This window comes from Sarcophilus harrisii, chromosome 3 (genome assembly GCF_902635505.1).
Source record: "Sarcophilus harrisii chromosome 3, mSarHar1.11, whole genome shotgun sequence".
Taxonomy (NCBI): Eukaryota; Metazoa; Chordata; class Mammalia; order Dasyuromorphia; family Dasyuridae; genus Sarcophilus; species Sarcophilus harrisii.
Window position 1 is genome coordinate 301,453,404 of NC_045428.1, and position 22,891 is coordinate 301,476,294.

The 22,891-nt window shown below is 32.1% G+C and overlaps 1 protein-coding gene across 4 annotated transcripts in view; it reads right to left on the reverse strand.

The window, feature by feature from the left end:
• GSK3B (glycogen synthase kinase 3 beta) overlaps positions 1-22,891 on the reverse strand; it is a 237,367-nt gene that overhangs the window by 74,817 nt on the left and 139,659 nt on the right. For all 4 annotated transcript variants that reach the window (XM_031959704.1, XM_031959703.1, XM_031959702.1 and 1 more), the window contains exon 7: positions 10,302-10,399. In XM_031959704.1, coding sequence (XP_031815564.1) covers positions 10,302-10,399 — 98 coding nt within the window. The remainder of the gene's footprint in view (positions 1-10,301; positions 10,400-22,891) is intronic.

Sequence of the window (22,891 nt, forward strand, 5' to 3'; positions counted from 1 at the left end):
AAACGAACTTTGATGTTGCTGATTTTCTTGCTATAATTTGACTAGATTTCCCTTAAAGACTTAGATGATATGGTGCACATATTTTAAATGTTGATATTTCATCATCTATGTTACCTTTAAGCATAATGGTTTCTCACCTTTTTTCTATTTATGCCAATTTTTTATTATTGTCACAACTGAGAGTATGACTGCTATCCCTAGTTTTTTAACCACGCAAATGATAAATTATATTTCAACTATACATTTAAATTATGCAGATTTTTGTTTCAAATTTGCTTTTTGTACATAACACACTCTTTAGATACTATTTTGCTACCTTCTTTTTAAAAAATGGGTGAATTCATTCCATATGCATTAATTATATTTTCCCCTCAATGATATCCTGCTTATATTTTATTACCCCTACCTTTCCATTCTTTAAAGACAGTGTTAAAAAAAAAAAAAAAGTAATGTAATCATTGGTTTGACCCTATTCTTTTGTTTCTCTATTCTTCATCTAGCTTAAATTGTAATTTGCTTGGGCTAGCAATTTTTTCCCTTGTTTTTAGTTGTTCTTTAAGGATCCCTGCTCCAAATTTGAAATTTGTTTTATTTATGACTACTTTCCCCCAGATTTTAAACTTTTAAAATGACCTTCTCATCCTCGGTTTCTCAATGGAATTTTGACTTCTTTAATAAATGTGGGTGTTTAAATCTTCTTTGCCCAATTTGGATAAAAGTTAAATTCATAAGAAGTCCAGTCTCTCTCACTTGCTTCCATGTTTATTTGCTTTTTTTATCTCATACACTTAATTAAATGCAATTTTAAATTCTTTCCACTTTATTTCTTTTATAATTTCTTCCATTCTCCTTCACTTCTAATAGAAAAAAAAAGGTAGTAGGGAATCGACAGTTGGCTGTTCTTTCCTTAATCCCTTGGTGACTGATGAAGGCAATGAAATTTTAAAAGGATCCTCATTTCTTCTTTCTCATCATACCACCAATACTTTGTCATCATTTAGCTTCTTGGGTTTCCTCTCCCATGACTGTATTTCCAAACCTATCCATTTTTCTACTTAAAAAAAAAAAAAGTCCATATTCTATCAAAAGTGCAGTTTTCTTCCTACAGAATTATACTCAATCTTGAAGGAAGCTGTACCATTGGATGTGAGCCTTCATTTTGTACCTTTTGGAAAATAATTGTTCCCAAACTTTATTTTTTCAGAAAAGTTGTAACATAATGTATAGTCATCTTATTTGGTACATGATACTAATTCTATACAATATTTTTTCTTTGTCCTTGAAGCTCTGGATTTTATCTGTAACATTGCCAGGTAATATTAATTTGGGATATTTTTCAGGATGGGACCACTAGATCCTTTTTTCTTTCACATTGCTGATAGTGGTTCACAAATAAATTCAGGCAAGGTTTTTTTTTTTTTTAATGATTTCTTAAAATATAACATTCTCATTTTTTTGTTGGTTGTAGTCTTCAAGGATTCTAATATTCTTAAATATTCTCTTCTCAACCATTTTCTAGATGAGTTTTTCTGATAATAGATTTTTCATGTGTATTTTGTTTTAGTCTTTTAATGCTATTATAACATTTAGTGTCTTACAAATCGTTGGCTTGTTTGCTCCATTTCATTTTTCCGATTGTCTACAATTTGTTAAGGTTTTCCATTTTCTGTTTTAAGTTCTTTCCAATTTTTATTTAAGAACACTAATTCTATTTCCATTTTTTATTTACTACTTCATTTTTTAAAACTATTTTGTAATTCTTGTGACCAAATTATTTTTCCTTATATACACTACTTGTGCTTCTATGTGGAGTTATTATTTTCTCCATAATTTACCTCTTGGACTTTTACTACTAAGAATTTTCTTTATTTGGGTTTATAGCATTTTTTCCCATCTTTTTTCTTATTTCCAATTTCAGTTCTTGAATTAGAATTATCTGGCAAAGATAGTAATTGACCTTTACATCCTAGGATGATTTAGTAAAACTTCGTTTAATCCAATTCCCTTTGTTGCCTTGATATTTTTAATATTTATCATTCTATCCAAAGGGCATACATATGTCTCTGTCTTAATCCCTGGATTCTCCCTCCATCTTCCAGTGGTTCAATGTGAATATCAAATATCAGTACCTCTGCTTTCCTTTGGTCTTTCCTCTTTGCTTCTGTTTAAACACTCTTCATGTTGGAATACAATACCCAGACATCTTATGCATTTTGCAGTTCTTTAGAATGTCATTTTTCATTCAAGAGTGGATCTCATTTTTGTCATTTCATAATTAATTAAAAGATAACATTATAATTCCTTAATATGATTGCTGTTTTTGGACTGTGAAAAAGTATTTGACATTTGAAACAAAATAATGCCTTAATGGCGCTTAACAATCAAGTGGTTCCATTTACATATCAAACTTATTCAAGATTGCTTGAAAGATATAAAAATGACATATAACCTCATTCAATGATCATCTATTCATAAAAATCAGGAGTCATACAAAAAGGAGATGTCTGTTTGTCAAAGATTTCTATTACTGTGATGTAGAACCAACAAAGAGTAGACGTTGAAGAGGGCTTCCCCGTGAATGATGTGACAACAAGATTAACTGTTATGCAGGTTAGTTTTGCCATGAAAGGCATTTAAAAAAAATTCTTGAGACTTAACTGGCTTTGGATATGATATGCTGGTAGATTTATAACAACTGACTAACTAAAAAAGGACACATCTTTAATTAGTATTATAAACACTTTCTTCATCAATTTTCAATTAGAAGCACCTATTCCTATTAAAAAGACTAGAGAGCATAGGAATAAATGGAGCCTACCTTAAAATGATAAGTAATATTTATTTGCAACCATTAGCAAGCATTATCTGTATTGAGGATAAGCTAGAAGCCTTCCCAGTACAATGAGGGGTGAAGCAAGGATGCCCATTATCCCCTCTATTATTTAATGTTAAGTATGGTAATAACAGAAGAAAGACAAATTAAATGAATTAAAATAGGCAATGAAGAAACAACATCATGCTTTACAGGTGATATGATAGTACACTTAGAAAACCATAGAAAATCAATTTAAAAATTACATGAAATTATTAACAACTTTAACAAAGCTGCAGGATATAAAATAAACCCATACAAATCATCAGCATTTCTATTTATTACCAAATCCAGGAGCAAGAGTTAGAAAAAGAAATCCTATTTAAAATAATTGTAGACAGTATAAACTACTTAGTAGTCTACCTGCCAAGACAAACCCAGAAACTATATGAGCACAAGTCAAATACTTTTCACACAAATAAAGTCATATCTAAACAACTAGAAAAGTACCAACTGCTCATGGACAGGCCAAATCAATTTAATAAAAATGACAACTCTTATCTAAATCAACCTACTTATTCAATGCCAAACCAATCAAGCTATGAAAAATTCTTTTATAGAGAATTCCAAAATTATTCTGGAAGAAGAAAAATTCAAGGATATCAAGGGAATCAATGAATAATATGAGAAATATGAAATGACATAAAAATCAATGAATAAATGGTCTAGACATAAAATTTTAAATTGTATTATAAATCAGTAAACATCAAAAAGGATCTAGAAACCTTTAAGAAATGGAATGGCAGATCAGTGGAGTAGATTAGGTACAATAGTTAATGACCATAGTAATCTAGTATATGATAAGCCCAAAGACCCAAACTTAGGGAGCAAAAAACTCAACATCTCACGTTGTATATTAAGATAAAGTCAAAATGACTTACACATAAGATTTACATGTAAATTATGTAGTGATACCATAAGCAAATTAAGGAAGCATCAAATAGTTTCTCTCTCAGACTTATGGATAAGAAAAGAATTTAGAATCAAGAAGATAGAGAACATTACAAAATGTAAAATAGATAACTAAAAAAAAAAAAAATAGAAAATGGCAAAAAAAAAATTGCAACAATTATCTTTGATAAAAATTTTGTTTCTCAAATACATAGAGAATTCAGTCAAATTTATAAAAATATTAGCCATTCCCAAATTAACAAATGATCAAAGAATAGGAATACGCAGTTTTTAAAGAAAGAAATCAAAGCTATCCAAAGTCGCTTTTAAAAATGTTCTAAATCATTATTGATCAGAAAAATAGAAATCAAAACAATTCTGAGGTATCACTTCACATGTATCAGAGTGACAAAACAGTAAAATGTTGAATGTTGGAGGGGGAAGTGGGAAAACTGATGCACTGTTGGTGGAGTTGTGAACTGATCCAACCATTGTGAAGAACAATCTGGAACTAAGTCCAAAGAGCTATAAAACTGTGCATACCTGTTGATCAAGCAAAACTATTGTCATGTCTATATCCCAAAGACATCTCAAAATAAAGGAAAAAGGACCTACTTGGTCAAAAAATATTTACAGCAACTCTTTTTGTAATGGCTAATAACTGATCATTAAATCATGTCTTTCAATTGGGGAATGGTCAACAAACTGAGGTATATGATTGCCAATAGAATATTATTGTGCTCTATAAAATAATAACTAGACGATTTCAGCAAAACTTGGAAAGATTTACATGAATTGAAGTATAATGAAGTAAATGGAATTAGAAGAATTCTATACATAGTAGTAGCAATATTGTTTGATAAGAACTGTGAATAACTTGGCTATTTTCAGCAATACTATGATCCAAGACAATCCCTAAAAAGTAATGATGAAGCATACTCTCTGCCTCCAAAGAAAGAACTGATATTGCTTGAATACAGACTGAAGCATGCTATTTTTCACTTTCTTCCTTTCATTTTTTCCCCCTTTGACATTTCTTGTAAAAAAAAAAAAAAAAAAAAGTGATGGAAATCTTTTCCATGATTACACATAATATAACTGTGATGACTGCATTAAACACTAAAATACTGCAGGACCTCCTGTAGTTTAACCTGGTCATCAGAAAGACCAACTAGTCAAAGAATCTCTATTGTTCAGATTTCAAAACACATTTAGATGGATATTCAATTGAATATGTTCAAGAATGTCTATCTTGCTCAGTTTAGCCTGATGACCAACTGAAGTCAGTGGAAAAGGAGGACAGGACAGATTGCCTTCAGCAAAGCTTCTCAACGACCAAAAATTTCCCATGAAAACAGAGACCAACTTAAAAAAAAAAAAACAACCCAATATTGTACCAACATGAAATACAAAAGTCTAAAAAATTAAAAACTAGCATCATCTCTCAGAGGCCAATGGAGAAGCACACGGCGGATGTGAACAACTACAACATATAAGCATCAGGGAATGCCAAAAAATTGGAATAAAAGATGTTATCAAATAACAGAATGATGTAAGATGGCAATAAACTGGAATAAAAGGATGGTCTAAGAGTTCTGCTGGCAGTCTTATACTATCAGGATAAGAAAAGTAGGAAGGCTCCTTTCTTTTCAACACAATGTCATTAGGTGTATAAACATGTATTTATTCACTATATATCCTTAAGCATAATGTAGTTTCAATGTTTCTCTCTTTAATCAAGATCTGAGATGTTTTCTACTCTTGCTTTTTTGGATTCATCTGAAGCGTAATAGATTTTGCATTAGCCCCTTGGTTAAACTGTGTGGAGCTTTCTGTTTTAAGTTTATTTCCTGTGGACAATATATGGTTGCATTCTTCTTTTTCATACTCCACCCCTTCCATCCTTTTCTGTTTTATGTGTACATTTATCTTACTCACATTAACCGTTATGATTAAGTAGGCAGCTTTCTCTATCCTATCCCTTTACATTCTTTTACTCCCTCTTCCCTATTTGCAAAAAAGACATAGAGAGAAGATAATTATATTTCATGCAATCTGGTTCCATTCCTCTGTCTTTTCTTTTTCTCTAGTTCAATTTCAGATGATGGGTTCTTACCCTTTATTTCCTTTTATTCCCCAGTGCAGGTCATACATTCCAAATATGGAATGTTTTTTGAAGGGTCTTCTCTCTGAAAGTATCCCTTACCACTCTTAGTGTTTAATATATTTCTGCAACAAACTCTTTGTGTATGTATCATGTATATGGTTTAAATGCTTTTTTGCCCAGTAAGGTTCATTTGTCTCCTCCTCTATGTTTGTGTAGTCTTCTTCTCAAACACCATGATTATGTGAAATAATTCTATTTCTATTTTATTTGAAGTTCTATTCCCAGCTTCCTTCTTTTTTCCATAGTGTATTCTTTTTTCCTTCCTTCCCTTTTTTTTCTTCTCTTAAGAATATCAAAATGTAAGAAAACAGCTCCCAGATTCTCTGTCCTATATTTAATAATAACAATAACTAGCATTTTTATAGTGCTTTTAAAGTTTTCAAAGCATTTTACAATATTTTTCTCAAGTTAACTCTCAAAATTACCATGGGATTCTATGACTCTTGTAGAGTTCAGAAGAGAAATGTTTGTTTTTCTCCCATTTATTAAAATACAAACGCTTTGTTATTGTAGAATCTTTTTCAATTACTTTGAATTTAAATGGCTTTTGAATTTCTTTTTTCAATAACTTAAAGTTACTTTCTAAATTTCTTTTATCACAAAGTTGACCTTGCCCAGGGGTCTAGGCTGATGTCCCACAACTGCCCATAAGGAGTAAGGATTATGTATGCATTTCAAAAGATTTACTCAGCTTTGGTCACATCATCAGGAGTACTTGGAAGTACCCTATTTCATTTAAGATTCATTTTTCCCCACAATGTGATATGTAACCATATAGAAGATTATATTCAGCTATGCTAGGTAAAATTGACTGTTGCCTTCTTATCATCTCCTTATTTGGTGGCAGTTATCAGATATTGTAACTCTTTGGTCTTTGAACTCTTTACTTTTAGCAATTTTTTTTCATGACCTAGAAGCCATCTAGGCTATTCTATGGTCAAAGTTTTCAGAAAGAAACAATAACAGAAATGATACTAATTAAGAGTAATAATTTATATTTTAAGGTTTGCAAAGCTTTTTATATATTCATTTGATCCTCATATCTACCTTGGGATGCAATAAATTATTGGTGTTTCCATTTTACAAATGAGGCAGCCAAGGCTGATAGAAGCCAATGACTTGTCCCAAATTACAAACTAGTTAGTGTCTGAGGCAGAATTTGAATTTGATGATAACAAGTCCAGCATTCTATTCACTGTCCCAGCATTCATTATCTCATTGACTTGTCCCTCTCAGCCAAATGTTCTTGATAGGAGATACCTTAGGAAAAACAATCATTAGACTTTCTGATATTTTTAAGGCTTTTGTCTTTCTTCTAATATTTCATATTATCTCATGGAGTTACTGATAACCTGTTTTGTCTGAAATAATTTTCAAGTGTTTATAAGTGACAAGTTTGAATTCCCTTTACTATTTCATTTTTATGTTATTTTATTTGTAGATTTTTATGCCATCTTTTCTTTTATTGAGGTATCTCACTTAAAAAAAATCTATTCATGAAGGATGCAATGTCAAATGGAAGTAGCGTTACATGGTATGATTCATTTTCTGTCAAATATCATTTGTATTCCTACTAGCTTGCTACCAATATGACATACACCTACAAACATGGATGTGCTGGCCAAACTTAGGGCTAGAACAGCTATTTTATATCTCCTTTGTGACTCTTTATAATTTGTTCAAATACTTTCTTTCAACATTCAATTCACATTAAAAAAAATTTCTAGAACGTTATTTTAAATTTCTTTCAGAATAAACATAAGAGAATTAATCTGATTATTTAGTATTCACTTATGTATTTACCTTATTTTCTCTCTTACTTGGCATGTTTGTAAATCAAATATGTTGCTTACCCATGGGGATTAATGTCCATACCTCAAATTCCTTTTTCATTTTGTGGACTTTTTTTTCCTCATTAATGTTCAGAGTCAGCTTTGCAAGATATATTATTATGGAATTCAGCTTTAGCTTCTTTCCTTTTTTAAAACATTTTATTACACTCTTTTCTGATCTTTCACAACTGTGAGATAATTCTGAGTTATTCAATTTGGAGATTTTTAAGTATTTTTTAATTTGGAAGTCTTTTGCCTGGATTTTAGGAAAAACTTGATTCTTTTTTAAAATGTGAAATTTTACTACTACTATATGACTTTGTTTGAAGTGGGAAATTATTCTCAGGAAGTAATATGTGAATTTGATAAAAACAGTGCTTTCTTCTCTATATTAGTAAGTTTTAATATCTTATTTAGAGCTTTTGATCTGTGATGCTCATTACAGCAGTCCTGTATCCTTAGATTATTCTTACCAAGCATGTTTTAGAGATCACTTTTTATTTGTATATTCTTAAAAGAATACATAATGTGTTTTAAAAAACAAGTATCTTTTGCTTCTGCTTTGCCAAATTATTTTCTACTTTTGGATAGCTACATTCCAAATTTATTATTCTTTCTTTTGGAGCCACTACTACTTTTCAGCGAGTGTTCATCGTATCTTATAAGTTCTATATACTGTGGGAGGTTTTAGTTTTGTACTGAGAATTCTGATTTCTAAGATTATTTCTTTTATATTTTATTTCTCTTTTTGTGAAGCATTTTGAAGTTTCTTATTGACATTCCCTTATTTCTGGGGAGTCTCCAGAATCTCTTTTTGGTTGGAGAGTTTTGGTTATTTTCCCTCCATACTTGTTAATTGTGTTTTTACTAAAGGTTTTATTTTATTTTTGTTTTTCTTTACAAGTCTCTGTAGATCTGTCAGCTTCAAAGCTAAACTTTAATGAGGCTTTTTCTCCTCATTTTTTGTTATCTCCTTTTCCCTCTGATACACAGATAATTACCTTACATCTCAAAGTTTGAGGTATTCACTCCTCTAATGGGGAGATGTAAGATCTTGGCATGAATCCCTGCCCAAGGTAAATTCTGTGGTAAAGAAGTTTAAGATCAGATTAATTCCTTGTCTCCTTTCCCTCACTTATGGAAGTTTTTTCCTCTAGCTGGCTCTGTGCTATGCTTATGCACGGTTAGGTACCATCTGTCCTTTCCCTGATCTAGCTGCTGTCCTTTTCTTTCTAATGGCTCAGTATACTTAGCACTAAATACCTTAGTCTGCAGCTGGTTGTAGTGCAGCTGTAGGAGAATTTCATGTTGAGACACTTACACAGAGAACTTGGTAGGAATGTCTATAGAGTTCAAGCTTGCAAGGTTGCTCTTACTCATTGTGAGTAACACATAAAGTAGACTTGGGAATTGGGGAACTGAGGAGTTGATTTTACTTCATAGGTTTCCTACATTTTTGCCATTCAACTATACTTACCACTCTTATCTGTAAGCATATGAGAATACACATTCTAATTTTAACTGTATGAAATAATTTTCTTAAAACTTTTGAATTGGATCAGTTTTATGAAATTAATTATTCTGCTTTCTGGAGGATAAACATGTCTGGTTTTTAAAGCTCTTCTTAATCTGGCTCCTGCTTAACTCTTCAGGCAGATTTCATATTCTTCTTAAAATTCTCTATTTTTTTCTGACAAAATTTGGTTTCCGCAATTTTTTTGCCTTTATAAAATGCTTTCTCTCATTTTTTAGGTTGCAGTCATTTCTTACCTCAAATTCATATAAACTGTAGATTTCTTTCAAGACTCAGCTTGAGATGCAGCCTGTTATAAGAGACCTATCCTGATTCTTCCAGTTGCTAATACATTTACTCAGAAACTATATTGCATGTATTTTGTACTTATGTTATTGTATATGTGTCCCATTCCCTTATATAATCCTGAAAGCATGAACAGCTGCTTTTTAAATTTTTTTATCCCCAACTCCCACATTGTCTAACATATAGTGGGTATTCAATGAATGATCATTACATTGCAATAGCATATATATAGACTTACTAAAAATAAAGAGAGAAAAGGCAGAAACAGATTTTGAGTTTAATTCCCTAAAGGATGAAACTTTCATAAACAATGCACAAAAGGATTCAAGAATTTAAGTTCTGTAATTTGTTGATCGAAATAAACTGCCATAAAAGTACAAAATCATAAACATGGAAATCTTTACTAAAATTATAAGAGGGCTAAAAAAAAATTCAAGATCTTTTAAATTTAGACTTTCCCTTAATTAAAAAGGAAAAGTACATGAAAAAATAGTACACTAAATAATTAAGTTGATGAAATGCCTTAGACTTCCTAAACAAGTTCATTCAGCCTCAGTTAAAGTCAGAAGATTTTGTCCCAGGACTGCCACTTATTAGTTGTGTAGTTTTGGGTAAGTTACTTAAACTTATTTCCTTGTATATAAAAAGATGAAGTTAGTCTATATCAGTGCTAAAATCTCTTTCACTTCAAAAGTTCTACAATCCTAGTTAAGTGCCAACCTTGATTATTTCCACCAACTGATCCACACCACTGTCTCCTGGAAAGATTGGTTGTCCTAGCAACAGTTCAGCCAATACACATCCCGCAGACCATACATCTAAAAAAAAGAAAAAGAAATAAGGGTTCATTATGGTATTGCACTTAAACTATACTGAAACATATTTGTGAAACATTTATTTCTATTTTCATCACAAATAACTATTAATTAATTAATATCTCAATATATTGTCTATTTGCATTAAATGTTCCAAGGAATAGTAAAATCTATGGTAAATTAAATATCACCTAAAAAAGAACATGAGACAGAATGTATAACAGGAAGTATTCAGGTGCATGTATGTCTAATTTCAATTTTGAGGAAAAAAAAGTTAACCTTAAAGGGTTAACTGGCAGGAATTAAACAACAGTAGAATTTATAGACAACATAAATGATGATAAACAATACAGATATCAAATATTACTTGAGACTATCAGTATATGGATTCTATTTCGTTTTACTGCTTAAAATAATTTCTACTTAAATCTAAAATTTAAATTATACTTATTCCCTTGAAAGAACAAATAATAAAATCTGTATTTGAAATAGCAGAGAAATGATATGAAACAGTTGACTGATTAGGATAAGAGGGGCTGGTCCTCTTTGTAGATATTCTTGGTCCATCTTGAAATTCTAGCAATGAGATGGGAAGAGGATGATAAGTCAAGGTAACAGCATCCAGACTGAAAGTCTACTACATAAGCCTTCAATAACTGTCAGTATCTCCTTCATTTACTATTGAGGAGTCTGTATCACAATGATTAATAATTGTTTATTGTTTCTTTTTTTCCCCCCCAAAGGAACTCTCTCAAACAAATGGAAACTGATATCCCATCAATTCATTAAGGTCCTCTAATCTCAAATCATCCATGCCCACTTATTTCATGTGACTCATGCCCATGATCTCATAAGAGTTTGCCATTGAATGAAAGCATTCAGAGTGTTAGAGCATTAGGAATGTATCAGTGCAATACTCTAGCTGCCTACCTGTCATTTCTGGTTCTTGCCACATGACTGTACATTTGCTTTTCCTAAAATACTATTCCTAGATGTTATCTTTTACTTCTTTTCTTCAAAGCTGCTCAATGATTATATGTTGCAGCCCGTCAACACTCACTGTGTTGACACTGTGACTAAGTGACAATGATCTTAATTCTTCAGATTTACCAGCAAAATATTAGTATTTAAAATATGAGTCTTAATGAAGAAGCAAACTCCGTAGGATGTTCATCCAAATGTATTTTGAAATCTAGGCATTAGATGTTCTTCATCCACTTTCCTAGATAAACATGTCAAATTCCTTTGAGTGATTACAGATCTCTTCCAAGAGATGGTGCAATACCTGGGGTGGAGAAGAGTGGTGATGCAAATTAGCACAAAAATAACTGGAAGACCAGATTATTCACAAGGAAACCCTCCTCAACCAGCACCCTAAGGTATCTTCTCCATTACAATGGTAAATAGCTTTCCACAAACATCTATCTCCTAGGTTTATGTCTTATCTGATGTTTACTATTAGAGGACTTCAGAACAGGACTGTTTTGGTTAGGTCTTCTAAATAATGTATGGATGGAAGTTAACTTTTTTCAAAAGAACTTGGAACATAACATTTTGTTCCACAAACTGGTTTTCGTAACAGAAAAAAAAAAAAGGCACAATGGGATTTCTCCTCAGTTTTGCTAACAGTGTGATAATAAAGATGAGCTAAATAAAGAAATGGCAAACTATTCTAGGATCTCTGCCAGGAAAATCCTATGGACTTTCTTAAGTAGAGTCAGATACAAATGAACAACAAAAGTAAAGATGTGGTCCATTATTTTTATATCATTTATAAAAATGACTGATGAACTCGTTGAAGATGTCCAGTTTCTGTATAGATGACTTTCATATTTTGGATAGCTATTAGGCAAGCAGGTTGATAGTCACTAATGTTCTCAGTCCTCTTGATTTCTTTTCCCCCACTTTCTGTTTTTTTACCCTCCCCCAGATATCTTGTATCTCAGTCTCTTGACGCTCTTCTAACTGTGTTACTTCCAGCAGGCCTCTTCAGTAAATATATTCTGCATCCAGTATGGATGCTTTTTCTTATCTTTGTTCTCTTTAGTACCATTTCTATCACACATTTACAAACACCTTAGTGACTGTGATGTTAGGGCCCAACTAAGGTAGTTTCTTTATCCTTGATGAAGAAAAGAGTTTATTGAAATGCATCCCTTTCTCCTCCACTCCATCTTCTCTGTTTTTCTTCTGTTTGCAGTCCTTTTCCATTCTTATCTTTGAATACACTTAGGAAAATGCTAAATTGATTTTTGTCCCCAAGCATTCTTTAAACTCATTTTGAACTCAAGTGCTTCTTTGGGTTTTATAAGATGATACAGCTCATAATCAGTCCAACATCTTTGTACTCTTCTCTGTAAGATTTTATGGAAAAGAGTTTACAGAATAATTCTGGTTTTGTCTTTCATAGAAGGCTCTCCATCTGGCAAAGCATTTCAGTACTCTTTTGGTCTCTGTTGTAGTAAATAATTTACAATAGTTTAATTTCTGGATCATATTACTATGGTAAATGATTTTTACTATGCATTTCCCATTTTCACTATTTTTTTTTTTTTGAGATGACATGAAAAATCATTTAAGAAATAACACTCTGATTTTACCTGGCTCAAAATAATATAGTAACTAGAGGCCAATCCTACAATTTTGATGTAGTTATAATTTTAATCAAATCAAGTCAACAAGCTTTTATGAAGCATCTATTGCATGCCAGGTACTGTGCTGAGTTGCAAAGAAAAGTAAAAACAGTTCCTGCCCTCAAGGAGCATACATTTTATTGGGAGAGAAAATATGTAAGCAACTATGTACAAACAAGGTATCTATAGGGTAAAAAGGAAATCTCAGAGGGAAGTGCTAGCATTAATATGTAGCATTAAAAAAAAAAAAAACAAAAAACTGAACCAAGCTTTTAAAAAATTACCATGAGTTAAATAGAGGATGGAATAGAGTGGGAAAAACCTTGTAGCAGTTAGATCAGTTAGGTGGCTACTGCAATAGGATAGAGGAGAGGTGATGGAAGGAGGCACTTCCATACATACTCTCTAAGGGGTCAGGCTTAATTTGTAAATGACAAAAGAGCAGACAAAACAGTAGCAACAGTAATTCTGGAGCCAAAATACACTTCTGGGAAATTCACAACTTATGTTAATTGATGTCAACATCATATTTTGATAATGACATAGGATAAAGAGATAATTTAAAAATTCCTTTTAGCAAATGTTGAAGTAATTTTATTATTTAATATCTTCTTTACTTAATCTTTAATTTATAGTTATGGCCAAAAATGTACTAAATTTTGTTTAAAAAAAAAAAAAAATCCCCCCTCCCCAACCCGTTCACTCTGGTAGAGAAAATTCATTGGTGCTTTATAAACTGCATATGAGATCTTAATAATTAAAAAGTAGTTACATATGTTAAAGTAAGGAAACTTTAGAGTCAATAAAGTAGTTTAAATGTAGATAGTTCATTAGCAAATTGTAGATTCATACAGAATATACATGTAGATTCATTTCGTGTACTTTGGCATCTGTGTAATAGCTGTAAAACAACTTAACTCCTACCCATGACCAAGAAAATTAGTTTTTTTTTTTTTTTTTTTATCTACAAGCACTATATTTGCAAATTAAAATAACACAGTTTGGGATTTTTATATTGAAGAGTTTTAACAAGGAACTTTGCAATCAGGAATTTTCATTTTCCTTGTTTTGGACCTTAGGTTTCAATTAAAGTGGCTTCAGATAACCTTTCTGATAGCTACTTCAAACACTACTCACATTGAGCTTGAAGATAATAGAAACTCCCAAGTCTTTCTTCAAAGAATAAGTGTCTAGCCATTGCTATTATATCTTTTCCTTGTACATGTGTTTAAAAACAACCTCCTTAATATATTGTAATATTTTCTTCCCTTCTTAGAATATAAATTCCTCAAAGGCAGGAATTATCTCATTTCTTGTACTTATACAAGAATTCTTGTTCTTTAAATTCTTAATAAAGTGGTTAACACATAATACATGTTTTTCCATTCATTCATTCTTGAGGTAAGAAAAGTAATCTGAAGATGATACTAAACTAGAGGAAATAAAAAATTAACTATTATGGTGGTTATCTCTAGATTAGATTAAGAGGAAATGCCCAGAGTAGAACATCCTCATAATTTGTTTGGAATCTTACTATTATTTCAGTAAACTTTGAGTTCCTAGTTAGCTTCTCTTTGTCATTTTCTATCCCTTTTCTAAAGGAGTCCCTTTGCTGACTTCAGAAAAGCATAATCAGGAACACAAAATATAGTACAAAAAAAGCATACTATTGAAAAGTAAAGTATAAATGAATTTAAGATTGTATCACTCTATTATGTAACAATGAATCATTCTTTAAATCAACCATGATATGTATATACATGAGTTTGAGGAATGGATTAAAAGGTATTAATTAAAAGGTAATCTTTCTTCCTGTATATATTCCCATATAATTCCATTCCTACCTTCTTATCAACAGTTTTACTTGTCTTTATAAATCATATTTTTTATTCTTTTCTTCCTATCTACATTTCTCTTTTCTTTAGCCTACTTAGGTTGTCTAGATCACTATGAAGATTTTAGCATGACTTCTATACCTGTCTAACTACTTGTATTACTCCCTTTTCCTCAATGATTATATACTTTAAGAAGTTGAGATAAGAATTTGGCAACTGAATGGAAATAGCTATCTCTATCTATGTTTTTTGTTTTTAGTAGAATATCTGAAAAGCTATCATTTTGGCTACCAAACTGGTTTTTCAGTGAGGAGAGTTCCATAGGGATTATAGTTTGCCACTTTATTATATTCTGGACTAGATGGGAGCATGAAGTGGTAGAAAAGTCCATGGTAGCAACTTTTTGAAATTATCAGTAAGAATCACAAAATAAAATATTCAAACCCCCCAAAATTCTTCAGCTTACTGACAATACTTGAGGATCTGAATAATGACTATTATAATTATATAAAATAAGTCAACATTTTCTGAACCAGGTAAGTGTTTTATTTATCTTTACTTATCTCATAAGACACTGTTCACATATGATCTTAATGCCAAGTTAAAAAAAAGAAACCTTTATTGATCTGAATATTTTATTTTACTCTAGGTTTTAAAACCCCTTCTATGCACTAATCAAAGTGAAAAGCAAGGGGTACTAATTAATTCTCCTAGAATGCAAAACCATTTAACAACAAAAAGATAAGGTTATAAATGTAGAACAAACTATACTTTCATACAAAATTCTAGGAAACCAGCTTACAGACAACATTTAGCTGCAGAATTGGAACAATGAAAGAAGACTCCGAGAGGCAGTGTTATCTAGTAGAGAAAGCATCAAGAGATCCAGAAATTTAATTCTCTTAGCTGCCAATTCTTGCAAAGTCAGGCAAACTAACAAAACTATGGTGACTATCATTTTGCGGTTAAGGTACACCAAATCAGGATCTTTTCTTACTAAACAAGAGTGTGCTTCAAAGAACGGAGTGAAGACCAGAGTACAACAAAAGCCCAATTAACTAGAATGATCAGTACATGAACTATTTTCTATTAGGTATCAATTCAGAGTTGTAAAATTCCTAGTGCAGTGGGAGCCATATTAAAATGTAATTGGGAATGTTAAACAAAATAAAAAATACAAAACATTGTTTTGTGTGGTTTTCTGAATCAATATGCAGAGCAGGAATCAGTTTCTATTTGAATGACACCACTAGATCACTGAATTTTTTGATTTTGTGATCAAAATCACAGATTCAGACCTAGTAGAAATCTTTGGGGTAGAGATCTATCATTTCACAATAAGGACACTAAGGTCCAGACATATTAATTATCTAAAGTCATTAAAACAGCAAGTAGTGGAATCAAGATTCAAACTCAGATCCTCAGACTCGAAATCTAAGGCTTTTTCTAACTATAATAATGTTAAGTTTAAAGGTACTTTTCTGATTTTATAATCAGAAAAATTATCTAATCCAAATTCTTCATTTTACACATGGGGACCAACCTTATTAACTTCAAAGTGCTATGGAAATCTTAGCTATTATTATTTTTGTTATTAAGTAGTTTCTTCAGAGACATCGCTCATAGCAAAATTGGAAAAGGAACTCATGTTCAAGGAAAGGAAAAGGAAAAGAAAGGAAAGGAAGGAAATAGACTAAATAAACATTTTTAAATAAGTCTACTTAAATCACAAATGGGAATAGTGCCAAATAGCCTATAGAAGATCTGAAAATGAAGACTTCACTGTCAATCTGACAAGACTAGAAAGATAGGCAACAACTGTTAATTTAGTTTTTTCAAGATAATAGGTGCTACTGTTTCCAATTCAGGGAAACTCCTACATAGATTTATTTGCCAACCCTACCCAAAGAAGTTTTCCAAAGACATGAGGAATGAGAAGAGGGAACCAACTAATAGTCATGTTTGTAAGGGAATTGGTGCCAGCATTTTAATGTACTTAAAAAAAAAAAAAAAAAAAAAAAGAGATGGGACAGCACTGGCTATCTGGAAATAGACACAAGGCAGTCACTCTGAGAAACTTGAAGAATGGTCTCTGATACCTAAGAAGTAAATTCTTATGGGGAAATGCTGTAAAATTCTATAATTAATGTCACTTGTATAAAAGAATCAATCAAATTAAAAATATATGGGAGTTATTTTAACTATGTAACTATCTAGAGTGAGTTTCAATATTACAAAATGCTCAGATAAACTCATGGCTATAGACAGCTTATTACTGTCCAGACATCAAAGGATATTCAATTAATTCTTGGATAAAAGAATCAATCAAATTAAAAATATATGGGAGTTATTTTAACTATGTAACTATCTAGAGTTTCAATATTACAAAATGCTCAGATAAACTCATGGCTATAGACAGCTTATTACTGTCCAGACATCAAAGGATATTCAATTAATTCTTTTTCCTTCTACACAATAGCCCAGCATTACCATATTAAGTGTGTGAACAACCTCTTGTAACTACAATGCATATCTCCCTTTAATTTGGTAGTCTTATGCTACAGATTATGCTCTCAATGAGTTTAATAAGCTGACCTAGATGTTAGTTTTTAGTCACTCCCCAACTCTCCTTTCTCAAAACAAATTAAAGTCCAGGGAAATTAGTTTTCTGTGAAGAAAGAAGGATCTGTATGACCTAGGATAAATTGCACTAACATTTAAAACCTGGAGTAACTCGTATTGTAAAAGATTGGATTTTCAAGTCACCAAGTTTTTGTTCTTGACACAAACACACTAAACTACAGCTCTGCTAGTTTCCATGTAATTCTGGACAAATCACAATTTCTCTTGCTACTCATCTCTTACCAAACCTCATTCCTGAATTACTGCTACCATTCTGCCTCTTCCAGTGCTACTAATGAGCTGCTAAATGCAGCTGGAAGCAGTCTTACAACCATGTTGACTGGGTATTTAATAAACAAATTGCCAAATTTGATGATCTTTTCTTAGTCCTCATCTATCTTGAACTATTTCCTGCACATGACTCTGCTAAATACCCTCAATGCTGCTGACCACCCTCTTCTAGATGTGCTTTCTCTCTGGATTTTCATGATATTGTTCAGCTTGTCTTCTTGCTCCTTTTCAGTCTCTTGTTCCTTTCACTGTCAAACTTATTTAATGCATGGTCTTATTCTGATTCCTCCAATTCTTCACCACCCACTCCCTTACTTTCTCAACATCTTTCAGTCTGGTTTGTCCATATTCTACTGAGCAAACAATTACTTCCTCTATTTAGATATACCTAACTGCCATAACTTCTTAAACATTGTATGCCTTCCATATAAAACTGTCCTGATATACCAATTCCTAGGCTCCTTGTAACAAAGAAAAAATAAAAAAATAAAAATTTTCTTGCTTACTCCAGATGCTAATGTCCTCCCCAGTGGGGTTACCATCCATCTGACTACTCTACCTCTATCTTGTATGTACTTACTTAAAATACTGTCTTCTCCCATACAGGCAGCTAGCTAAATCAATCAGTAGAGCATTGACCCTGGAATCAGGAAGGCATGAGTTGAAATTCTGCTTTAGACACTAATTATGTGACCCTGGGCAAGTCACTTAAACCTCCATCTTCCTCAGATTCCTCAACTGTAAAATGGGGATAATAATATCACCTACCTCTCCCAGGTTTCTTGTGAGGATCAAATGAGATAATATTTGTAAAGTGCTTAGCACAGTGCCTGGCACATATTAGGCACTTAATAAATGCTTGTTTCCTTCCTTCCTTCCTTATTAGAATGTGAGCTCCTTGAGGGCAGGGACTGTTTTTGCCTTTGTTTGTTTTCTTCATCTGTCCTGTGGAGCTAAGATTGGTCATGGCATTTAATCTCAGTTCAGATGCCTTTTCGTTCTTTTTACTTACATTACTTTCAACATACTCATCATACACTGGAGAATACTGTACTCTCCTAAATGAACTTTTTTTCTTTGCTTAAATTCATATAAGTCCTATTATGTTTTTCTGAATTTTTCTTATCTTTCCACCTTCATGATGAAGAAACACTAGATTACAATTATATATGTTTTCTTCAGTCATTCCTGAATTGGTGGGAAGAGTTTTCAGATTTTTGCTATCTTAAAAAAGAAATTCTACTACAAATATTTTGCCTACACATGGAGTTTTTCTGTTATCGTTCTCCCTCATTTGAGGGACAAATCCAGTGGTGAGATTTCTAGGTCAAATGGCTTAGCAAATTTTCTCATATGATTCCAAATTCCTTTCCAGAATAACTAAAACTAATGACATGTGTTAGTGTATCTATCTCCTTATCATCTTTCCAACACTGACTGATCCTAATTTTTACTATCTTTAACTTAGGAGATAAACCCCAAAGTTGTTTTGTGTTCTCTTAATAGTAATGATTTAGGACATATTTGTCAAATGGCTCTTTATCTGTTTATGTCCTTTGACTACATATGAATAGTCCTTCTTTGACTTTTATGGTACCCCAGAGTTCAGTAGTCTCCTAACACTCTACTTCTTTGTCCTCTTCTTGAAAGACAACAAAAAATGTTCTGCACTAGGAGTAAAGATTAGTGTTGGCAAGAGTAGGAATAATTTATCCTTCAAAATAAGAAGCAAAGAAAAGGATAAGTAAAGATAGAAGATTTTTTGAGGTAAGGAAAATCAGAGCTAAAGTTTGTATGATATGTTCTCCATCTTTTCAGCAGTGTGGGAAGTTACAAAAAATGTTCAATGGTTCAATGTTCAATTCCAGGTCTTAAGAGCAAGGATAGATAACTTCTGATATTTCCCCTGGAAGTGGCACATTTAATTTTATCTACATAATTGTATCTCCAGGTGTATTTAATTGGAGTACACAGAATGAAAACATACTTATTATTTGTTGTATTTAATGAATATATAGTTGGGCATCTTCTATTCTTGATTTTAAATAGATGCAAGATATATATATATATTTTTAAAACCACACATAAATTAAATTCACTGTATTTCTGAGGCCCTTAGTTATTTTTCTCTCTGGAGATCAGTAAAATATGATAAAAAAACAATGTACACAACCTTTATCTGTTGAATTTTTCAGCCTGGCATTCAGGATTCCCCAAAACCCAATTTATTCAATCCTACTTTCTATACCCCTCTAAAATAAACTCAAAAAACATATTCTCTTAATGGGGATCTTCCCATGATGCCTTCTCTGCCTATTTAACTAAAGGTATAGCCTGGCAAAAATCTTAATTTCATGAAGCACACATTCCAAGGCAAGTGTACCCTATATAGTAGGTATTTGATAAACTTCTCATTGATCATCACTTCCTTCATATATTAAGCTATTGTCTGTTTTGATAATTTGAGTCCTAACAAACTATATTGTTTCATTTGTTTTTTTCAACAAGATTCTTTAGGGCAAAGATGGGTCATGTTATATATCTCTTTAATAACTCCCGTAGCACTCAACACAATGTTAAAACACACAATAGATCCTCAATACAAACTTACTGAATATCCATGACTTAAAATAAGATTGAAGTTTTACTTTAAACAATAATATATTTTTCTAATAGCACACAAGGAAAAAAACATTTAAATTTACTAAGTTATGGAAGGAAAGGTGGTTAGATTAAATTGACTGGCTCAAGATTAAAAGCTATTTGGATAGAGAGATTAATATTAAAATTCTATATAATAACAACATACAGTGCCATGTTCATAAGGTCTTTCCCACTAATAAAAATGAAATTTGGGACATAATAAACAGACAAAAAAATAATGTTCTATACCCCAAGTTTCCAGTTATAGAATCTATAAACTATGAGAGTTATTTCTATCTTTCACAGAATGTTTAAACTATAACATGGCTCAACAAACTCAACCCATGAGCCTGCTAGTGCCAACTTAAAAAAAGAATTTACATTTTTAAACATAAAGAAATTTTATTTAAAAATGTAAAAATTATTCTTAACTTAGGATTTGTCAGGTTGGTTATAGTTTGCCCCTGATCTATAATAGAAATTCTTAGGGCAACTTTAATAACATTTATGTGGTGCTAAGACTTGCAAAGTGTTTTTTATATATATTATGTATATAATTTGAATCTTGCAACAAAATTTTGACATTCTTATAATTATTGTGTTATTTTTACAGATGAAATACTCAAGAGAACTGAAGTGAATGTGGGGGGAGGTGTCAAACAATTAGTCTATTCCACAGTATAATTTGAAGTCAAATTCTTAAAGGCCCAATATTATACTACCTCTCCTCAGTATAGAGAGCAAAGTTGATAACTAAGAAAAATATCGATATATAAAACTAAAAATTTTCCTCAAGTTTACATTCCAAGATCTCATCCTAATTCACAGTCACCATATGTGACCAATTTGTTATTAAGTACTCTTTTTTCTACCTTCATAGTATCTTTTACATGCTTCCTCTGTTATTGCCTGCTCTGGTGCGGGAGCCCCATAATCCCACACCTGGATGTCTGTCATAGTCACTGCTGAGTCTATCTGCCTCAACTCTCTTCCCCACTCCAGTGCATGCTTCCATCAGCCAAACTCATTATACTTCTAAAGGGCAGGCTTGATCACATAATCCCCTACTCAACAAATTCTACTGGTTCTCCATTACCTCTCAGATCAAATACAAAATCATCTGTTTGACTTTTAAAACCCTTCCTAACTGTTCAGATTTCTTACACTTTGCTCCCCTCCAGACACATTATAATCTGGGTACACTGACCTATTTTCCCTTCCTTGTATACAACATTCCACCCTACCTGCTCTCTTTTTACTGGCTGTCTCCTAAAGCCTCCTTATATAAGCTTCCGAGATTGCCTGGTGTCAAGTTTCAGCTAAAATCCAATTTTCTACAAGAACCCTTTCCTATTCTCTACTCCAACTCCTAACCTCCTCCAATACTAGTTACTTCTCTCTAAGAATACTTCCATTTTAGAAAGGAAAGAAACAAGTATTTATTATCTCACTGGATTTTCACAACAACCCTGGTAAGTAGAGAATATTATTATCCTCAATTTACACATGGACAAAATAAGGCAAATAGAGATTAAGTGGCTTTCTCAGGGTCAGGCTACATTTGAATTCAGGTCTTTTCTTACTCTAGGCCTAATACTCCATCTACTATACCACCTAGAGAGAAGCCTCTATTATACAAAGTATAAATCTTGTATGTATATAGTTACGTGAAAATTATCACTCATATTAGAATGTAAACTCTTGAGGAAGAGCAGGGACTATTTTTGCTTCTCCTTCCATTTTTCTAGCACTTACTGTATACAGTAGGCACTTAAAATGTGCTTGTTGACCTGACATGTCAAAGAAGCAGATGAAAAGCTTTGATTCAATGAACTATTTTCATCTTTATGAGAAACATCTTAAGATGTTCAACTGAGATGTGAAGTTTTATTCTTTTGGATACTTTTAACACTTGTAAAAAATCCACTTGAAATACATATAATGAAACTTGGAACACTTCTGGAGTAGGAATACCTTCCTTCACAGTTTGTATTGTTTACTGCTTCCTACATGAAAACTTCCTTGGCTGCTCAAGAATCTGGTTCTTCTCTGCACTCTCATATTAATTACAGTATATAACACGCATTTTAAACTCATTTCACAGATAAAGGACCTTATTTTATTTTCCTGATGTCCATATAAAGAGATCATATTTGTTATTTTTCTTCGGTTTCTCAAAGCATTTAACAATGTTGACCACATATAATGCAGGCCACTGAGCATTTACTTGTTGACCTAAATTTAAACTTTATCAAATCAAGTTATCCCTCAAGTAAGATTTTTAAAACGGCTATGCAAGCATTTCCCCCATTATTTTTTTTTGGGTCATGCTTGGAATTTTAGTAGAAGAGCTGTGTGTGTGTGTGTGTGTGTGTGTGTGAGAGAGAGAGAGAGAGAGAGAGAGAGAGAGAGAGAGAGAGAGAGAGAGAGAGAGAAAGAGAGAGACAGAGAGACAGAGAGAGAGAGAGAGA